Below are 19,433 nucleotides of genomic sequence, written 5' to 3'. Positions count from 1 at the left end.
GGGCGAGGTCAGGAGGAAGAGTGGGCTCGGAGGGGGGGGCGTGGGCGCTTTAAGTACCGAGCGGGATCTGAGTTCTCCCAGATCCTTCAAGGCAGAGTTTCCTAAAGTTCTTGCTTTGCACTCCGAAGGACAGTAAGTAAAGAAGAATCTCATTGGGGGGTCATCACACTGAGAATGTAAGTTTCCGTTTGAAGAACTAACCCTTTAACAGACTAACAGAAAACCACGCGTATTAATAATGTCTATGACAATAATAATACAATTAATAACAATAACAACGAAAGTAAGTATATTTTATAATAGTTTGTATTTAGAAATCACAATTAAAAACGCATACTCAAAGCTAAACCGAGTACTTTAATGATCTAAAACGTTTTTGTTTACGTTATTTAAGTTATTATCGCGTATTATTTTCTCATTTTCATTTATTTTAGGTCAAATTCGTGTGCTTATTAAAGGGCTAGAAATGTTGAAATCGGTTAACGGGTTGGACTTTTTTTTGAATAACGGTCCATGATTATGAATAGATATACTTTAATATGAATGCACTGCAATTTCATTATACTTAAAAAAAACATGTTAGGCAGTCTGGGCAGTCAAATTTTATTTATTGATGGGGAGTTCAATTTAAATACCAAAATTTAAAACAAATGTGGAGATTGAAATTATTTTAGTAATGTTCATAAAAGTTACAGTTTCTAACAGAAGTTCAAAACATCGGAGTTCTTTCATCCACTTCTGCATCAAATAGACCACATGATGCTATCAAAAGACGACTTGTTAAAGCTGAAAGCCAAGCGTGCTCCTGTTTTTCCTGATTTTGAAACTCTCCAAGCACCCATGCCCCTGTGACATGCCTCTCCAACTTTTCATGATGAGGAGAACAAAACAAAGTTGGAAACGCTTATCGCAGACGGCAGCAGGCTCAGAAGCCAAGCTTCCATGCCAACACAAACTGTGGGCACTGAGAACAGCGTAATGGAACATGTTGTGTTGAAAGGCAGCGGGATGGCCCATGAAGACTTCATTTCAAGCTTGGTTGATGGTTCCATTAAAAATCCATTTAAATTAAGACATTTAAATGTGAGGCAGCCTGGAATGAAACAAATAAAAGGAATTCTTGTGGGGTGGCATTAAAGACCTGCCAAAGCACAGGGGTAAGATATCTCATATGAAACATTTGAAGGCATCATTAACTTTTTGGATTCAATGAAAATGTATGAGAGATGAGAGAATGTATTTCTCATTAGTTGAATGACTGATATCCTGTTCTGGACCGAGTTTTGAAACCTGAAGTTCCTTAATGACTTTAACAATTTACTGCAAGTCAATTCATTTTTCTGTGTTTTTTCCTGTGTTTTCCTAAGATTAAATGGGGAAACCAAAGTTTAAAAAACATATGCCGTGGTTGAGTTTGTTCTTCTACAACCTAACTAACTCAATTGACCGTGGTGAAATCATGTACCTTAAAACTTACATTTTAATTAGGTTTTGTCGTATATACATTCAAAACATAAACATTTAAAAGTAGAACGCGACGTGCACTGCCAATTCTCTTTCATTAAAAAACAGCAAGAGTCAGCGGGGGTGGGTTATGGTTTCCCAACAACGATTAAGAGTGTTTATTCCAAATGTTTGTGTTATTGAAGGACTCAAAAATGTTCTTCTAGACCAGAATGTGAACTTAATGAAATTCAACTTAGGACAGGCAGATGGTTTACATATGTGGGGCTGCTCCACCCAACTACCTCATTCTCAGCTGTTATCTGACTCTTGAACTCTGCTGCATAACTCCCCAATTTATCCCCCATTAAATCAATAGAAAAAAGCTTAAATGTGTAAAGAAAACAGTGAAATACTTACTCCCATTTTGGATATATTCACTAAAAACAGAGCAGACACATCTAGCTGAGCAATCTTTCAAATAGTACTACAGAGTGTCTAATATTAGCTCAGACATAGTTAGGGTAGTATTTCCCCACATGCCAGGGTTGTGTGGGATCTTACTAGAGCAGTAGTTCTCAACCCTTTTTGTTATGTGACCTGCACTGACCCAAAAATAGGATGAAAAACCCCATTGTGCTTTAGTGTTTTAAAATAAATGATTATCACTTTGAGGCCTAAAAAATACAAACTTTAATATTAAACGATTAATTAATTACTAGATTAATTACACAGAAAACTAAACTATATTTTTCATGCTCAAAGTATAGTTACTACTGAGTTAAAGAAAACCAGTACATAATACAAATAATATTTAGTTTCTCAATCAAATCTACAGAGCTCCAGACATAACATTGTAAAACATGGCCATGAAATAGTATTTTGTGACCATTTGTTGCGAATGTATACCGAATATTAAATAGTAAAAACAGAGAATATATACAGTACATTTCAAATCATTGTAGTTTAAACTTCATTGCAGAATTTTATATATTTTTTATTGTTGCTTCATTCACAAGTAATGGAGTATCTGAGGCTCAATAAAGACGCTGATAACTCTGTTAGGAATTAATGAGAATTAAGTAACTTAATGACCAAACTAATTCAAAACCTGAGATATGTCTACCAAATATTGTATATCTATATCTATTTAAGAAACATCTCAGCACATGTTAACCACCAGTATATAAATGTATTCTCTTCTATTGTGTCTTTGATTGATTTATTAAAAATGTACCATCATTCTTTTAGTTTAAAAACATGTTTTAATGACATGTACTGTGGCATTTTCTGAAGAGATTTTTCAGAATCATCCATTATCAAAACATTTTCCCAATGACACAACTAAATATTTCACAAATAATGTTTTTGTAAAACATTCTCCTCCATGCAGTGCCAGTCTGAGATTTATGCAATTATAAATAATAGAGACATCACATTGACCGGTATTTACTGTATCTCCATGAACTACATCATTAATACATTCATTGTATCGATTTTTTTATTTGTCAATATTTTTCTTTTTTAACAGGCGGTTTAACCAGAATAGGAAAAGTATCAAAATAGAAAAGGGTAGAGATCGGAGACGCTTGCCAAGCCGCTCATTATATATTTTTAAGCTATTATTTCTTACGTAATGTCATTATAGGCTGGTGATCTCCGTTGAGATCTGATGCATTCAAGTGGTTCACAAGCATCTTGAAATATTCTTGTAGCAACCCTGTAACAAAATCAAATAACAACACAGTTTTGAAACAACACAGCCAGATGAATGTTGATTTATTGATTGGCTGACAAACAGCATGTTAGTCAAAAATCCTTTAAAATCTTACAGGATCAAGATGGTTATTTAAAAAAACAAAAACAAGCAGCAACCTCCTATGTAATAAATGCACAACTGCTTTTAGAGTCTTTGTGTAATCCCTGAGCTAGCCTAGTCAAACAAAACTTAATGTGGATAGTTATTTTACTTGTCCTCTTTGCTTAGCAACCGACTGGCGATCTTTCTTGTCCCCTTTTTTTGCCCATTATCAGCAGGAACTCGCTGCATGGAGCAATACTTCTACAATAAAACAGCTTGTTAATTTCACTTGGCAACAAGAGACTGAAAGGAAACTCAATCTATGTTTGTTGGACTTTCAGACTAAACTAGCATTGACCGAGCCTGGCAGCGTAAACATTTGGAGAAGCATGCTTTTATGTCAAAATTTAACCAAAAATCAAACAAATCTGCCATGTGTGTTTGTTTAAGAATCATGCATCCCATCATGATTATGGGATTTTACACAACTCAAGTGATTTTACAAGCGACATTACGCTGTGCTAGTACATTATTTTGATGTGCTCCAGGGACAACAAAAAGAAGGAGCTGTGATTAGAAAGCGTACCTCCTTTGACATTTGTTTTTGCTTTCACTTTTCAGTAGTTTTCATTTGCTGTAAATGTACTTTACCCAGTGAGCCAAAGCTGTGGAGGAAAAGGAAGGCTTATCTTCAAAGTGACAAATGGTCTTTTTCACTGTGGTCATTTGTTCCCTGCTTGTGGGTGTGGAAGGAAGACAATGATAAATGTGCAAATAAGTGTAGCTCGCACACATGAGGTGTGCAGGTCAGGGTATTTCTAATATCACCAGAAGTGAAACCATCCAAAATGTTTGAATGGTCATCAATGTGGGAAAGAAAATTGGGTTTATTTTCTGATCTAACAGAACATATATGGCCTAAAAAGCAAAATAAATCAAAGAAAAGAAAAAGGCTCTGTTATTTAGAGTTGTTTAAATATTAATAGTGAAGCAATGCAAACAATATCTGTTTGGAAAATCATAATGTCAAATAACTGGTAACTATATACATGTATGATGAGTTTGTTTACTTGTTTTTTTTGCATGAATGTTTAATGTCCGGATACACTGTACTGAAATAAAAACAATGCCATTTTGATGGTGATACAGTCTTGATATGTCCTATCGGTGGGCGGACTGGGGGGAAGACCTGGAGTCATTGACAGACTGGTCCACTTCACACGGGAAGTAGGAAACCAATCCAGCCTGCGACACAAGTTTCCTGTAGCTTGATGAAAAAAACGCATTTAACATTGAATTGGACCATAGTAAACATTTACCTGAAGCCTTAAGTAGTCTACTGTAAAAATAATTACATCAATGTAGTGATTTCATTGCAGGCTTTTATACAGGTCATTGATACAGTACAATGTATCTGATTTCTGATTTCCATTATTTTCATTTGTACAAATGTATTTGTCACTTCTTACATCAGACCCCTGAGGATAACCAGACAATAACATTATTTATGGACAAGTTGACAAAAACAAGAAATATCTGGTTGGGTTAGTAAGTGGCTAGCTAACACTAGGCTAAGCTTTCTGGGGTATTAACTAATGTTAGCCAAATGGGTATTTTCAATTTATCATGGCTGTCTGCCAGTTCCCCTTTCACAAACGTTTTAATTCAAGGTGAGCTAAAATGATTGGGATACGCTGCGATAAAATTAATGAATACATATTTTCTCCCTAGTACATGCTAAAGTTTTTATGAATGCCCCAAATATGAACAAGCTATTTCCTCCAAACCATTGCATGCTGTCTTATAGAAACACTTTTGCTTGTTTTTTCTAATGGCAAAATTATCGTAATCTGTTTTTTCAGAATGCCAGGCGAGAGGTTGACAGTAAGAGGAGCGTCAGAGGTTGGAAGATTTTCTGGGGCGGCTCCTCCCACCAGAGTGGAGGTGTCCATTCACAAAGATGGAGTGAAAATTCAGGAAGAGGGGGCTTGTCGCCGCTGGTTCAGGAAGATGTGTCCTTGCTGCTGCAAGCGCCAGAACACAACGTCCATCGACGTCACCGACAAGGTGGAATTAGTAAAACCTCCGGCCCCGGAGGTAGAACCTAACAATCCAACACTTGAAAATGGAGAGTCAAAGGAAATGGAAGGTCATTGCAAACATACCTTGTGGTGACAATGTTGCAGATTTTAAATTCAATCTTTTACTCCTTTCACAGAACTGAAGTTAAACGTGTATTCTGTGGACCTACTGAGTGACAAGACAAGTCAAAACCGACAGGAGCATCACACTGATTTGTACCACGGGAATGATCTGATAATCCGCAGAGGTCAGACGTTCCAGATCGAGATGGCGCTAAACAGACCTTTCAATGCAGACCACCATAACATGCACATCGACCTGAAAACAGGTATGTGACAAAAAGAAGTTACAACTCTAAGTGACATCAACATCAACTTTGTAGAGTTTGGAGGGAGAGACATTTTTTTTATATTACATTATCTCTAAGGTTTACAACTTTCAATTTTTTTTTTCATTGTCAAGGTGCTTTATAAATTCTAGCCCCATAAGACCACAGCATTGCTAACAACAGCATTTCTCAAGTGTACACATGGAGGGAGAGCAATTTTTGGATGCCATCCACAGCGTTAACAGTTTTCAGACCACAAGACACCAGACACCTCCCTCTGGTATTTCCAGGCCGAGTACCTCTATTACATCACCACGGCGAGCTGAGGGAGTAAACTCACATGATAATCTCAGAAATTCAAAACATGAGAACAACTTTGGTCTCAGCACAGGCTATTATTCTGAAGCAGTGGAACGAGAAATGAAAGTTGTTTTGAGAGTTTATGATGTTTACTAGTCAAGAGGGAAAGGAAAGAATGGAAGGACCCAAGGAAGGATTTAACAGGGAGCCAAAATCCAAAGAGTACAAACAAATGGGCTACTCTTACAACACTGTTGTGAGAAATATTCATGAAAGAATAAAAGTGTTGTTAAGGGTTCATATTTTTGATTATATAGATAGCTGTGAAATTAATAAATAAAATGATAATAACAATTTAAAATAGACATTTTATATTATGATTTATAATATTTTGTACTACATAGCGTAATATTCCAGACCAATGACATATTTGGGACTAAATGATCTGCTTTACGTATTGTCCAAATGAAATATCTATTAATAAATAACTGTTTTTCTTCCACTGTCTTTGTGTTAAAAATACTTGATTAGAATGACATTTTTAGAAGATGTTGACTATCAGAGAATAGAGGATTATAGTTTGGCTGTGTTCTGTGGTTCGATCTGAACTGTATTTCATTTACTTCTAATTATTACTAGTCACCAACCTTCGCTATGTTTTTTTAGTTTTTATAAAATACAGCAAAGTATCAAATCACTAAAATAAAAAATAAAAAACTTGCATTTAACTACAAATACAACTTAATTTAGAGTTTGTACAGTAGTTATAACGTTAAACATTCGGGAATGCCAACAAATAAACTACTAGATGATTACAATTCTTTGTCAGGCTTTTTTTGTGAACAAACATAGTTGTTGAATCCTTGGTTAAATGAGTTGCTATATAGGTGTATAGGTGGATTATACTGTGTTTTTATTAAGTCATGTTAAATTAGCTCCATGGTGGAGACAGTCTGGATGCTTTTCAACCTTCTATTTATTTTCTTAACATTTCTTTTTATTTTCTGACATAATATACTATTTGTGTTAAAAGGAGCAGATATTTCTTTGTTTCTTACAAAATAACGCATTTTAATAACATTACTTTTCCATGTTTTCTTGTTTTATCTCACTTGATTATTGCTGAACATAGTTCAGTCTTTTGAGCAGTGCGATTCTAGTTGGTAATGCTTTCCACATGGGTGTTCTCACTGTCAAAAAAACATGTTCCTTGTAAAAAAGCATTGATGTGGTGGTATGCGATTGGGTAATCTTCTGTAAAATCCCTTCATGAATAAGTTACAGATCAGAAAAAGATGTACTGGTGTCACAAGGTTATCATTTAATGTCACACCCAAAATCAATGCCCACTATTAGAACAAACAGAGCAGCATTGTCCTTCACAGCACTCAATATCTGCTAGACAGCTGGACTTTTTGAAATCTGTTCATAACCTTTCTAGTAACCAATTTTTATGGTTGGTATTTTTATGTAGCAAATATTTGATAACAAAATGATAGAAACCGTGAGGCTCAATTGTATCTTCTAATTTGTACACAATATCTGCACAAATTGAATAAGTGTTTGGATATATTGAAAACCTGCAGCTTCTGTGGTAGGTTTAGATCTTCTCCAAACTTTTGCATGTTAAAAAGTCATTTTCTCTCGTGTTTTGTTTTATTATTTGTCATGTCATCAATGTTCTCATAATGTCTAAAGTTAAAGTTTTGTCATTTGACAGTCATTTCTTGAGCTATGCTCTACGCTACCAATATTTCTTGATAAAAAGCCAGTCTCTGAGTATAATCCACAATATTAGTCCTACCATTTTTTGTCTTTTTTTGCAGGACCCCTTCCTCTGGTGTCAAAGGGCACCCATGTCATCATCCCACTGGTGGACCAGCTGGAGGACGAGCGCTGGGAAGCCAAAATAGTGGAGCAAAACGACAACAAGATCAAGCTATCTGTCAATTCGCCATGCAACGCTGTGGTTGGGCTATACGGGCTCTCAGTCACTACTAGTATCCTGAAAGGGCACCATCCTAACACCTTTGACTCCAACAAGAATGTTTTTATGCTCTTCAACCCCTGGTGTGAAGGTAAGACATTGAAACACATGTATCCATAAATTAAGCAACACAATAGCTCTATGTATGGTTACCTGAGAATCCTGAAGAATTCTTAAATAATTATCTTATTGGAAGCAAAATTTAATTTTTTTGGCTAATTCATGAGACTGATTTTTAGATTTAGTTAATTGAAATCTGAAAATTGACTTTGAATCATTAAAACAATCAGCAAAAGGCTCCTGACAGTAATGAGTTGCATGAAGGCTGTTATAATGTTTTTGTCAAGATGGCCTTTATCCAAACTTTATAGGGAGTCCTAAGCTGTCAGAAAGCATACATTATGTCAGAGATTCTTTGATCCATGTGTGACTACTGCGCTCATCGGTATGTGGCTTGATTATCCATCGATTTCCAACATAAAGCACCTTTACAGCTTTTGAATATATTAGCTTTAGAATTAATTCAAAAGCACCAGCTTTGGACTGTTTACAAAGCCCATGATACGTTTTCTGGAGTCTCATCCTTGTTTTCTCTGAAAGAGTCCAGTTATCTTGGGCGACTTCAACGTTAATGTCTGCTGCTGCCCTCCAAACAGGTATCAATCTCACTGATACCAAGTCTGGGCTGTTTGCATGCCTGACCACAGAACAGTTTATTAGCTAGAGCATCAATGCCCAAAGAAAAAAAAAACAAATATACCTGTGAGCTTGCTGTTTCAATACCCAATTAGGCAAAATTGTTTTAATACCAGCAATCTTATCTACTTAACAAATATTTAAATTTTCCAAATTAAACAATTTCCCGAAGGAGACCTCCTGAGGGATCAATAAAGTTTTACCTTACCTTACCTTACCTTAATAATTAATGACACAGAAGAATTAGTCCTCCGTTTTAATGTTGCTTAACCTTCTGATGCTTTTGCACCATACAGAAGCCAAACACAAAAGTTCAAAAATAGCATTTACTATGGTCTTGATGTGTGATTTGATATCATCTAACACTTGCATACCTAGGGAACTATTTCAGGTCCTAGACTCCATGACCACATCTGTCAAACCTCTTTTCACAAACAGATCTGCAGGTCTGTAAAAAAATATTTTTGACACAAGGCAATTGAAATTAGCTTTTCTCACAAAGCTCACCCAGTTTCCTAGAGATCTGTTGAAAATATAGATACATAAATGACAGATTTAACTCTTCATAATATAAAACAATTTAATATTTTTATTAACTTTTGCAACAACAAGAATAATAACAATAACAACCATAATAAGTATCATAATGGGATACTATGTGAACCGTACTTCATCAATTAAAAGTAAATCCAACTAAAATATTTTATATTTGATGTCAAATACATATTGACTACATCTAAAAAGCTGTTTCAAAGTAAATGCATGGGCTTTTATTGTGAAAAAACCTGCTAGCTGCTTACTCTTTTACTGTTTGCCCCTTTTATCCTTTAAATGTCATCACATACAAAACTCAGTTTGTGAACAAATGAAATAGCTCTCCAATGAAAAACCAGTACTCTGTTTTTCATCATGGGGTTGCTGCTTTTGGCAATGTTAGGATTTTGGCCTGAAGCCAAACACTCTCCTGATCCGCTTTATGTTCATGAAACTGAAATTCTTCCAAATGCTCTATAAATCACCCCAGGCAGTGTAAGGTCCTTGCACCGCCTCAAGCTAGAGGCCCTCCCTCTTGTTTTACTCTACTTCCTCACTTTCTCAACCTCGCCCATCCACCCCCTCTCCCTTTCTCCTGTATGTTGTTTCTTTTTGGGAATCCAGAAATAATACATACAAAGGAAAGCGCATGATAATACCATTTGGTTTGCTTTGGTTCACAGAACTTTCCCTCTAGCTCTTAATTGTCCCTGTTGTCCCTTTCATCCCTCTATTACTCTTTCTTTTCTTCGCGTAAAAAAGTAAAGTCACAGTATCTCCCAAGATATAACTCTGCACATCAGACTTGCAAACCATGAACAAACTTGTGAGTCCATGGAGAAATGGTTTCTTAACCATTTCCTGTGTTTGGTAGTTCTTTCACATCTTTCGGAGAAAATAATGACATTCCTTAGAGGGGACGTCACTGGCGAGGTGGATGGACCATGAATTCAGGGTCACACACAAGCAGCAAGGCAAACAACATCCTCTCTGTGAACCAAAAACCTTTCCTGTCAAAGCAGACGGATTGTTTCTGAATCTGCCTGAAAACCAAAATGATCGTACATATTTGTTGTTCAAAAGGCACATAATGTAATGTACTTAGGGTACTTTGTGGGAAAGTAAGTAAGTAAATAAGTAAGTAAGTAATATTTATTTATATAGCGTTTTTCGAGACCAGGGTCACAAAGCGCTTAAACAATCAAAAAAAAAAAAAAAAAAAAGTACATACTTTTAAGATCAAGATAAAGTATCCTGGAATTTTTAGTTGGGAAGGATTGTGAAAAGCACTCATTTAATAATTATACTAGTTGTTAGATTAACTTTATTATGTTGCAATCATTACAAAACATTTTAATTTTAACTTTAACTTTTTTTATGTTATTATTTTGCTTTAATAGCTCTAAATTGTTGCAGTTGGCAGTTGTTAAGATTAAATTGTAACTTTTAGAAAACTGAATGTGTTTGATTAGGAAGAAAACAACAAGTGGCATTTCATATATTAAATTTAGTTTCTTTTGTTTAGCTCTTCTTCCAGGGCTTCTCTAAACATCATTGCTCAGGGATTCCTATTCTCGAGACCACCAAACTGGACAACTTGACTCTGCCTAGAAATTCCATGCATAAAAGTTATGAACAGTAATGGCAGCCTTGTCAGATTCCAACCCTTAATGGAAATGAGTCCGACTTACTACCGGCGATGAGGATTAGGCCCTGACACCAGTCGAACAGGGAAGGAACAGCCTTATCAGTTTATCCCATTGCCTATATTCCCGCAGTAGCCTCCAAGAGGTTTCTCAAAGGAGCAAAATGGAAAGCCTTCTACAAGTCCACAAAGCCTATAAGCTGGAAGTTACAGAGGTTATAGAGCTAGCTCACAGCTCCGTGAATTTGAGGTTTGACTATTCAGCAGACACTACTTCCCAAGACTCCTGAATAGACCCAGCAGGGAAGGCTGAAGTGTGATTCCCTTATAATTGAAACACACTCTTTGATCCCTCTACCTAAAAAGCGGGCCACCACTCTTGGCCAATCCAGTGGCACTGTCAATTTTGTCCATGCAATGATGCAGAGGTGTGTCAAATGAGATAATCCAACAACATCGGCCTGGGGAATCTGGCTGAATCACAGAAAATTTTTGGAACCACCTACCTCAGTCCCAGGCATTTGACAGCTCTCAGCATCCCCCCTGGCTCAGTGATGGGATTGAGGCGATCCTCAAAATATTCCTTCCACTGATCAACAACATTCCTAGATAAGGCAGCTGTACACCATTGCCACGGTTCACATTGTTACACTGCTTCCCCTGAGACTTAGGATGGTCATCCACAACCTCTTCAAAGCTGTACGCAAGTCATTCTTTATGGTCTCAATGTCATGAACCGATCAGAACAGGAGACCCAGATGCGGAAGTGTCAATAATCCTCGGAGGAATAGTTCAGAATAAAAGTCTTTTAATAATCCAAACGGTCGGAACGGACCGGAAAAAACAAAACAGGTGCTCGGGACGGAGGCAGGGCACGGCTGGAGATCGGGGTCTCAAACAGCAACTAAAAACAAAAGGACAAAAAGACTCACGTGAGTTACTTAAAGAGCTGACAACGTCAGGGGTTTCCAAAGGATAGATCATTCAGATTTCAAAACGCGGAGCGAGATCAGAGATGCCAACCTGGTCTGGAAACTGAATACTCTGGCGAGTTCTTCCGGGTAGGGATGCTCCTTATCAGTAGGAAGAACCCGCAACACAATCATCCCCAGCCGTGCACCTGCCAGCGTCTGTCATAAAAAAACACAGGACACGTACCAAACGGAAACACAACTTCAAAATAAAACAGGAAGGACATAAACATGACACTCAACAAACTCATCGCACACCTAAGTTTTTGCCTTTAGAAACTGAAGGAGACTTTTCGGTAGAAATGCACTTTTGAAGATGAAGTGAGGAGCTTTCTTTCCTAGCAGAGTAGAGTAGACGTTCCGATTGTTTTTTTGGATGAAAATTAGCATAACGCTGACCCATCTATCTTCACTCTGTATTGTATGTTTTTTTTTTCCAAATCACAAACAAAATCTTCTGCTCTTGTCAACATATTAAAAGGAAGGAAGTTATAAAAATGTTTATTTTCTTTGTAGATGACTCTGTGTTTCTGGATAATGAAGAAGAAAGAAAGGAGTATGTTCTGAATGACACTGGAAGAATCTACTACGGAACAGAGAAGCAGATCGGTGCAAGGACGTGGAACTTTGGACAGGTATGGCTGTGATTCCCCTCTGTCTCTCAACTATTGTGATTATTTAATTATATACAAAACAATGTGAAAAAACATAACATTGACTCAAATAATCTTTCCGACTAGTTTCATGAAGGAGTTCTTGAAGCTTCTTTGTTCCTCCTGGAGAAGAGTGACATGCCTCCTTCTGGTCGGCGTGATCCAGTCAATGTAGTCAGGGTCATTTCCGCAATGGTAAGACTATACTACAAAACTGCTATACTCTTTTCTTTCTTTTCCTGTATTTTAACCGAACCGACTAATAAGCAATAGACATTTTAGGATGTAAATCAAGTGTAAATGTATTGCAATGGCTTCATCCAATCATTTTTCTCCATATTGACCCTGTGGCGAAACCAAGATTTGATATGCAGTTTTTGTGAATTAGGCGCAAAAGTCCAGGTTTTGCCTCCTGTTTAGCAGGAGGAGAGGAATGCTTGTACTTGTGACCCTTATGCACATTGCCTCTGTTTTAGATCAACGCCCAGGATGATCTTGGAGTTCTGGTGGGGAACTGGACTGGGAATTATTCAGACGGTGTGTCTCCAGCTGCATGGAGCAGCAGTGTAGAGATCCTGAGGAAATACCATTCCACCGAAGGAACACCCGTGCGTTACGGACAGTGCTGGGTCTTCTCAGGGGTCACCACAACAGGTGGGAGTGTATTTAAAATGTGTGCCTGAAAAGGGATCATGCGTGCAAGCAGCGATCACATAATTGACCCCTGCAGCTCACATTCTCTCTAAACAGGTCCCATCCCTCGTAGACAAGCTTCTTTTGCCGTTTGTAGAGACACATGTGCTATTTCAATTGAGCAGCTAAAAGTGTCACTTTTACTTGTTCAAGGGCCACACAAGTTGAAGAAGTGCAAAGACACACAAGTTGATCACTAGGTCTGTTCAGAAAACCACATTGTGAAAAGGAATGTTCACCTATATAGATTCTAGAACATCTCACAATCAATTAGATGTTCTATTCAATTTGAGAAATTGATAATATAGAAGATTTATATCAATGAAAATTTGTGTTTTCAATCTGATGCAAAGGAGGAAATGCTTTCTTTCTGTTGTTGCATTTTATTTTACTTCTTCTACTTCTACTCCCAGTTCTCCGCTGTCTCGGAATTGCAGCCCGTAGCGTGACCAACTTTCAGTCTGCACATGATACTGATGTCTCTCTCACCACTGATGTCTATCTGGATGAGAACATGGATCCAGTGGACCACCTCAACAGCGATTCAGTCTGGTAAGACGTCACAAGATAGCATATCTGAGGATAGGTCCTGCTGGAAATGCACTGCACGACACATGTCTGGTGTGTCTCATGACAGTCCTTAGAGACATCATGCTGCTTCACTTATTCCTAAATCACATTATTCTGCTGATGTTTATCTACAACTTGGTAGGAAAGTGGACATTCTATAACATGTTCTTTCATGAGGATGTTTCGTGAAAAGAACATTGGCATACATATTGGATGTGCATCGTTTTAAATTGTGTCATCTTCATGTTTATCTACGTTATTACGCTAGTTTATATTTTAAGTGTTGTTCAAGAACTATTACACAAAATCTTCATACAGGAACTTCCATGTATGGAACGATTGCTGGATGGCCAGGCCGGACCTTCCCCCCGGACACGGCGGATGGCAGGCTGTGGATTCGACTCCTCAGGAGACCAGCCAGGGCACATTTCGCTGTGGTCCAGCCTCAGTTAACGCCATCCGCCAAGGCCAGGTCTACCTCAAACATGACACCACATTTGTGTTCGCTGAGGTAAGGCATTAATTTTTTATTTGAATGACCATTTATATCATTATTTTGTATTGTTTATAATCAGCAAGTTTGATCCTAATTTAGGTCAACAGTGATAAGATTTACTGGCAAAGAAACATGGATGGGACCTTCAGCCAAATCTACAGTGAGAAGAAGGCGGTGGGTCACTGTATCAGCACCAAAGCAGTGGGGTCTGAGGAGCGAGCTGATATCACAGAGCTGTACAAACACCAAGAAGGTATGTCCATCTAGTTTTGTGTTCATGTCTGTGATTGTAGCTGTATTTGGAGTTCTGCTATCTTCTGCCTTGCAGACATCACAGATGGCATCCAAACATTTCTATGTTTTCTAGGAAAATGTTTTGGGAACATGATCTGGAGCTTGTAATCCATGCGTCTGTTTCTTCTCGTCTGGACTATTGTAACAGTTTGTTTTCATGTCTTAACAAGAAGGAGCTGTCTCGCCTGCAGTTGATTCAGAACTCTGCAGTGAGAATTCTAACCCGCTCAAGTAGAAGAACTCACATTTCTCCGATTCTTAAAACTCTTCACTGGCTTCCAGTTTCTTTCAGGATCAACTTTAAAATTCTGGTTCTTACTTTCAGAGCTATTCATGGTCAAGTTCCTCCTTACATCAGTGATCTGATCCAGCCTTACACCCCAGCTCGGGCTCTTAGGTCTGTGGATCAGAATCTACTGATGGTTCCACGCACACGGTTCAGGACCAGAGGAGAGAAATCCTTCCAGGCTGTTGCTCCTAAGCTTTGGAACGATCTTTCTCTCTCTTTGCGCTTGATGGATCTACTGACTCCTTTAAGAAACATCTTAAGACGTTTCTATTTGTTCAGGCTTTTCCTTGATTTTCTGGAACTCCTGTTATGTTATCAGTTTTATCTTGATCTTTAAAATACTGTATATACTTTATTGAATATTGTTTTGATAGTTTAAGCGTTTTGTGACCCTGGTCTGGAAAAGCGCTATACAAATAAAAATTACTTACTTACTTACTTACTATGTGGAGAGAAAAAATATGTCTTTGTGTATGTGACGATGTGTCACTTTTTCGCTGACCCTTTAGCTGGCTTTTATAGATCTTTGCCATTTTCAAACCTCGACAACATTGTTCCCGTGCCTCTAAAACTAGGACTAAATTTGCCCTTCTTGTGTGCTTTTTTTCTCTCAGGTTCTGAGGAGGAACGGATTGCTGTGGAGACCGCCAGTCGCTACGGCAGCAAGCCAGATGCCTACTCCAGTCCCATGGCTGAGGATGTGAGCCTGGAGGTCAGAATGGAGGGAGAGGGACCCAGGATGGGGGCTGATGCCAAGTTGAACATCGTGGTGAAAAATCTGAGCTCCCAGCCTCGACAGACAACATTGCACAGCCAGGCTGCTGTCATGTATTACACCGGCGTGCTGAAGGCGACCATTAAGAAGGAGCAGCTGCCTGTGGAGCTCCTGCCCAATGAAGGTACTAGTATACGTTTGAGTGAGCAGCACCTGCGTTTGTGTGTGCTCATCAAAGTTACCTTATGCAATCACACAATTCAACTTGTGTAAATGATGATATATTATCATGTGACAGGAAAGAGAAAGAGAAACTGTGCAAAAATATGCAGTAAGAAAAAGAAGAATGACTAACTAGTGTTTTCACTTTTCTTTACTCTGCACTGAAGTTTGTATGATTTATTATTGACTCATAAATATAAATGTTTACATGACAGTTTTAGCACGTTTTTACAGTAGTTTTTGCAGTATATATTATGTTTGTTTACAAGTTTAATTACAGTAACTAAATAAACCTCCCTTTATTTTAAGGTTTGCTTAATTTGCCTTTATAATAAAAAATACTTAATAACTTTATCTTGAGAATCAAAGAGAAATACATTAATGTAAAGTTAATCATTTATTGTATTAGATTTATTTTTTAAAAAAAGCATAAGAAGAGGACATTGAAAAAATAATCGCATAAATAATCGCAATCGCAATATTTCGGAAAATAATCGCAGTTATATTTTTTTCAATAATCGTTCAGTTCTAGCAGTAACCCTGCTCACACCAATAAACCAAACTAAAATGCAACTTTATTTCTAGTGCTTTAAGTATATTTATTGGTTTACTTGTTTATTTGTACCAGCAGTCAAACCAGTAGGATCAGGGTATGTAAGACAACATAATACATGACAAGCCACTAATCTTCCTTTTTTCTAATTGAGTGTATAAAAAACACATTTTCTTTGGTTATGCTAAGCTATCACTCATTATGATTATACTGTGCAGTGTTTCCTAAAATCCTTGTGGGCCACACTAATGCAACAATTGGACAGTGGCGGTCCATACAATTTCTTCCTGGTGGCAGAAAATAGCTGACCAGCCCCAACTTTCCGTTTGCTGACTTCAGACCTACTTAACCCACAGATGTATGAAAACCACATGTATTGTCCACACAGAGAAGTCCATTGAGTGGGTGCTGCCATACCAACAGTACCAGAACGAGCTGGTGGACCAGGCAGCTCTGATGCTTACGCTGTCCGGAAGGGTCAACGAGACCCAGCAGGTTCTCGCCATCCAGACGACGTTTAGGCTACGCACACCAGATTTAAACGTTACGGTGGGTTTTGACAACTTACTACAAGGACAACCGACGTATCCAATGTCATCCAATAAAAAAGATTTTTCCTTTAGTTATGTGTTTGTCCAAACAAATTGTCTTTAGGGCCAATCACTTGGTTTAGTTTGTATTAGCATTAATCTAAATTCATGGTAGGAAATTACATCTTCTAAGGGGACACATTAGGTTTAAGACTGCTGTAAGAGACCGTCAAGCCAAAAGAAAGAAAGGCCTATTTTATGAGGGGGAAATCTGAAAGATACATGGGAAACATGGATAAAAAGTATACATTAATATGGTAGTAAAATGTTAAATTGTGCAAAAACATAATTTTGTTTCAACAAACATATATTTTTATGTAAACGATCTGCTCGTGTTTCTATCAATAGCCGCTAGGAGAAGCCGTGGTAGGAAAAGAAATGGCAGCAAAGATCACTTTTACCAACCCGCTTCCAAAGACCCTGAAAGAAGTGGTGTTCAGAGTGGAGGGTCTGGGACTGCAGAAAGGCCATGTCGTAGTTGTTGGGTAAGACCATCTTTTTTATTTAGTTGCTACAAATACGATTGAAATATCTCCCTCTAAACTCGCAGGGATGTCGGCGGTCTCGCCACTGTGACACTGACGGAGCACTTCATCCCCACACAGCCCGGACCTCGTAAGCTGGTGGCTTCTCTCGACTGTCAACAACTGACTCAAGTTCACGGGGTAGCGGATATCAACGTTTTAGAAAAGTAACTTTTCTTTTTTTTTTTTTTTTAATGAGATGCGATTTTGGGAATGTGAACCTCTAATAACAGCTCAACGGTATTCTTGTATTTTTACACAATTTACAATGTTTTTTATGTGGTTAATATTTTACATTGTTTTAAATGATGTTTAATAGTGAAGTATTTTAACACATGATGTGTTATTTGAAGTATATCAGGGCAAAAGACACTAGAGTATTTCACAAAGAGTTGATCCTATTAAGCCCTCAGTATGATCGTCCATAAAAATGTGAGAAGATTTAGGCAATAGCTAATAAAAATATAAATATGTCTAACACGTGAAATGAAGGATCTTTAACTGAAGTTTTGTTCTGTGGTAGCAAAGATATCATGTTACAGAAAATATATATAAAAAGATAATTATTCATCTAAATAATTTTATATTAAGTGTATAACATTCAGAACACGTATTTACATGTTTATAAATGCATATACTTATTTATTATGTAAGAAAATAACGACATGTACTTCATATTAAATTTTGTACTTTATAAAGGAGCCAAGGTTCGTATTAAAGGGCAACTAATGTGTTAATTTAAGTGTCTCTTAAATTGATCAGGGACCTCTATTCTATCATCAGCATGTGTCTGTTTGTACAAAACTCTCTTTGAATTGAAATATTTACATTAGATAATGTGATTAAGCCCCGCCCTCTGAAAACGTTTCGGGTCTGCTGTGATTGGTCAAACATCTAGGCAATCCCAGAAGTCTAAAGGAACTCCTTGTATAAACAAAGTGGGCATGATTACAGCTGGCTGGAGGAGGATGAAACAATTTCCCGAAGGAGACGTCCAGAGGGATCAATAAAGTTTTATTTATCTAAAATCTAAAAATCTAAAAGGCTACACTCTAGTAACCTCTTGTTCTTCGGGATTTCAGACGGGGGTGATCTTTATAAAGTAATTTTTTTTCAACATGGCGATTATGGAGTACTTACTGCATCTTGGAGAGGAAGACTTCAACGTTTAAAACGTTTAAAAGTGTTGGATTTTTACATTAGTTGCCCTTTAAGAAAAAGAACTGTGAAAATACAAAGGGAATCATTAAACATTTAGCTTCACCTTTTTTTCATTTTAATGATTAATATATTTAAGTAAGTCATTATTATGCTCCAAGAGGAGAAACGAAAAAGTCCCATTTAGACTCTTAAATCCATCCATTAAATCCATTTGTGCGTGAACTATTTCCTTTTTTGATTACGACTTAGATGAGATTACGACTCAGTATTGGTTGTGAAGGACATGTGCAACTTTATTATTTATCTGACTGTCATATTTTGTATCCTTTTTCCCATGATTAAAATAAAACTCAAGTACCTGACTTCTTAATTCATGCTTGGTCATCTCAGGATTGTTAGAGACGTGAGGTGGTTACAATTGAAAGGTTTACATTTCATTTCCGTTGTATGCTACGTTCATGCAGGATCATCTGTAATACTCAAACACCAGCTCCACCCTTGTTGATACTGCTTGTTTAATAACCTGCAGGCTCATTGTGAATCATTAAACAAGAATGGTCAGAAAGGGGGAGTTATTGGTTTGGTTTTTTTTAACTCAATTGTTCTTCCACACCCAGGGTGAAGTATTAAAGGAAATTAACTTCTATAGTTCACGTATGTCCCTCAAAATTCAAGAACTGCTTTACCTATGTTACAACAAGTACTTCTATTAAGGAGTCATGAAAGGTACGATAATACATTATAACTAAAATCTGATATTATTCCACAAACAAAATTAATTAATTTAATGGTCAGCCATGTGAAATATCAAGTTTATCTTTTTTTTTTAAATGAATTTTAAGTACAGGAAAGTGTTTAAAAATCTATACTAAAGAGATTTCAGAAA

The 19,433-nt window shown here is 37.2% G+C and overlaps 1 protein-coding gene across 1 annotated transcript; it reads left to right on the top strand.

Annotated features, from left to right (window-relative positions):
• The first annotated feature begins 5,103 nt into the window (after positions 1-5,103).
• Positions 5,104-18,909, top strand: tgm1l1 (transglutaminase 1 like 1). Its single transcript, XM_087811394.1, has 13 exons — positions 5,104-5,393; positions 5,463-5,654; positions 7,781-8,032; positions 12,304-12,422; positions 12,528-12,635; positions 12,917-13,094; positions 13,547-13,685; positions 14,022-14,214; positions 14,299-14,452; positions 15,397-15,681; positions 16,661-16,821; positions 17,211-17,347; positions 17,413-18,909. The coding sequence occupies exons 1-13, from the start codon at positions 5,108-5,110 to the stop codon at positions 17,555-17,557; spliced, it is 2,349 nt and encodes a 782-aa protein (XP_087667520.1). The 5' UTR covers positions 5,104-5,107; the 3' UTR covers positions 17,558-18,909.
• Positions 18,910-19,433: the final 524 nt, after the last annotated feature.

Source organism: Callionymus lyra, chromosome 16, assembly GCF_982586985.1.
Source record: "Callionymus lyra chromosome 16, fCalLyr1.hap1.1, whole genome shotgun sequence".
In the NCBI taxonomy this organism is placed as follows: Eukaryota; Metazoa; Chordata; class Actinopteri; order Syngnathiformes; family Callionymidae; genus Callionymus; species Callionymus lyra.
This window is presented reverse-complemented; position numbering and strand designations above follow the sequence as displayed.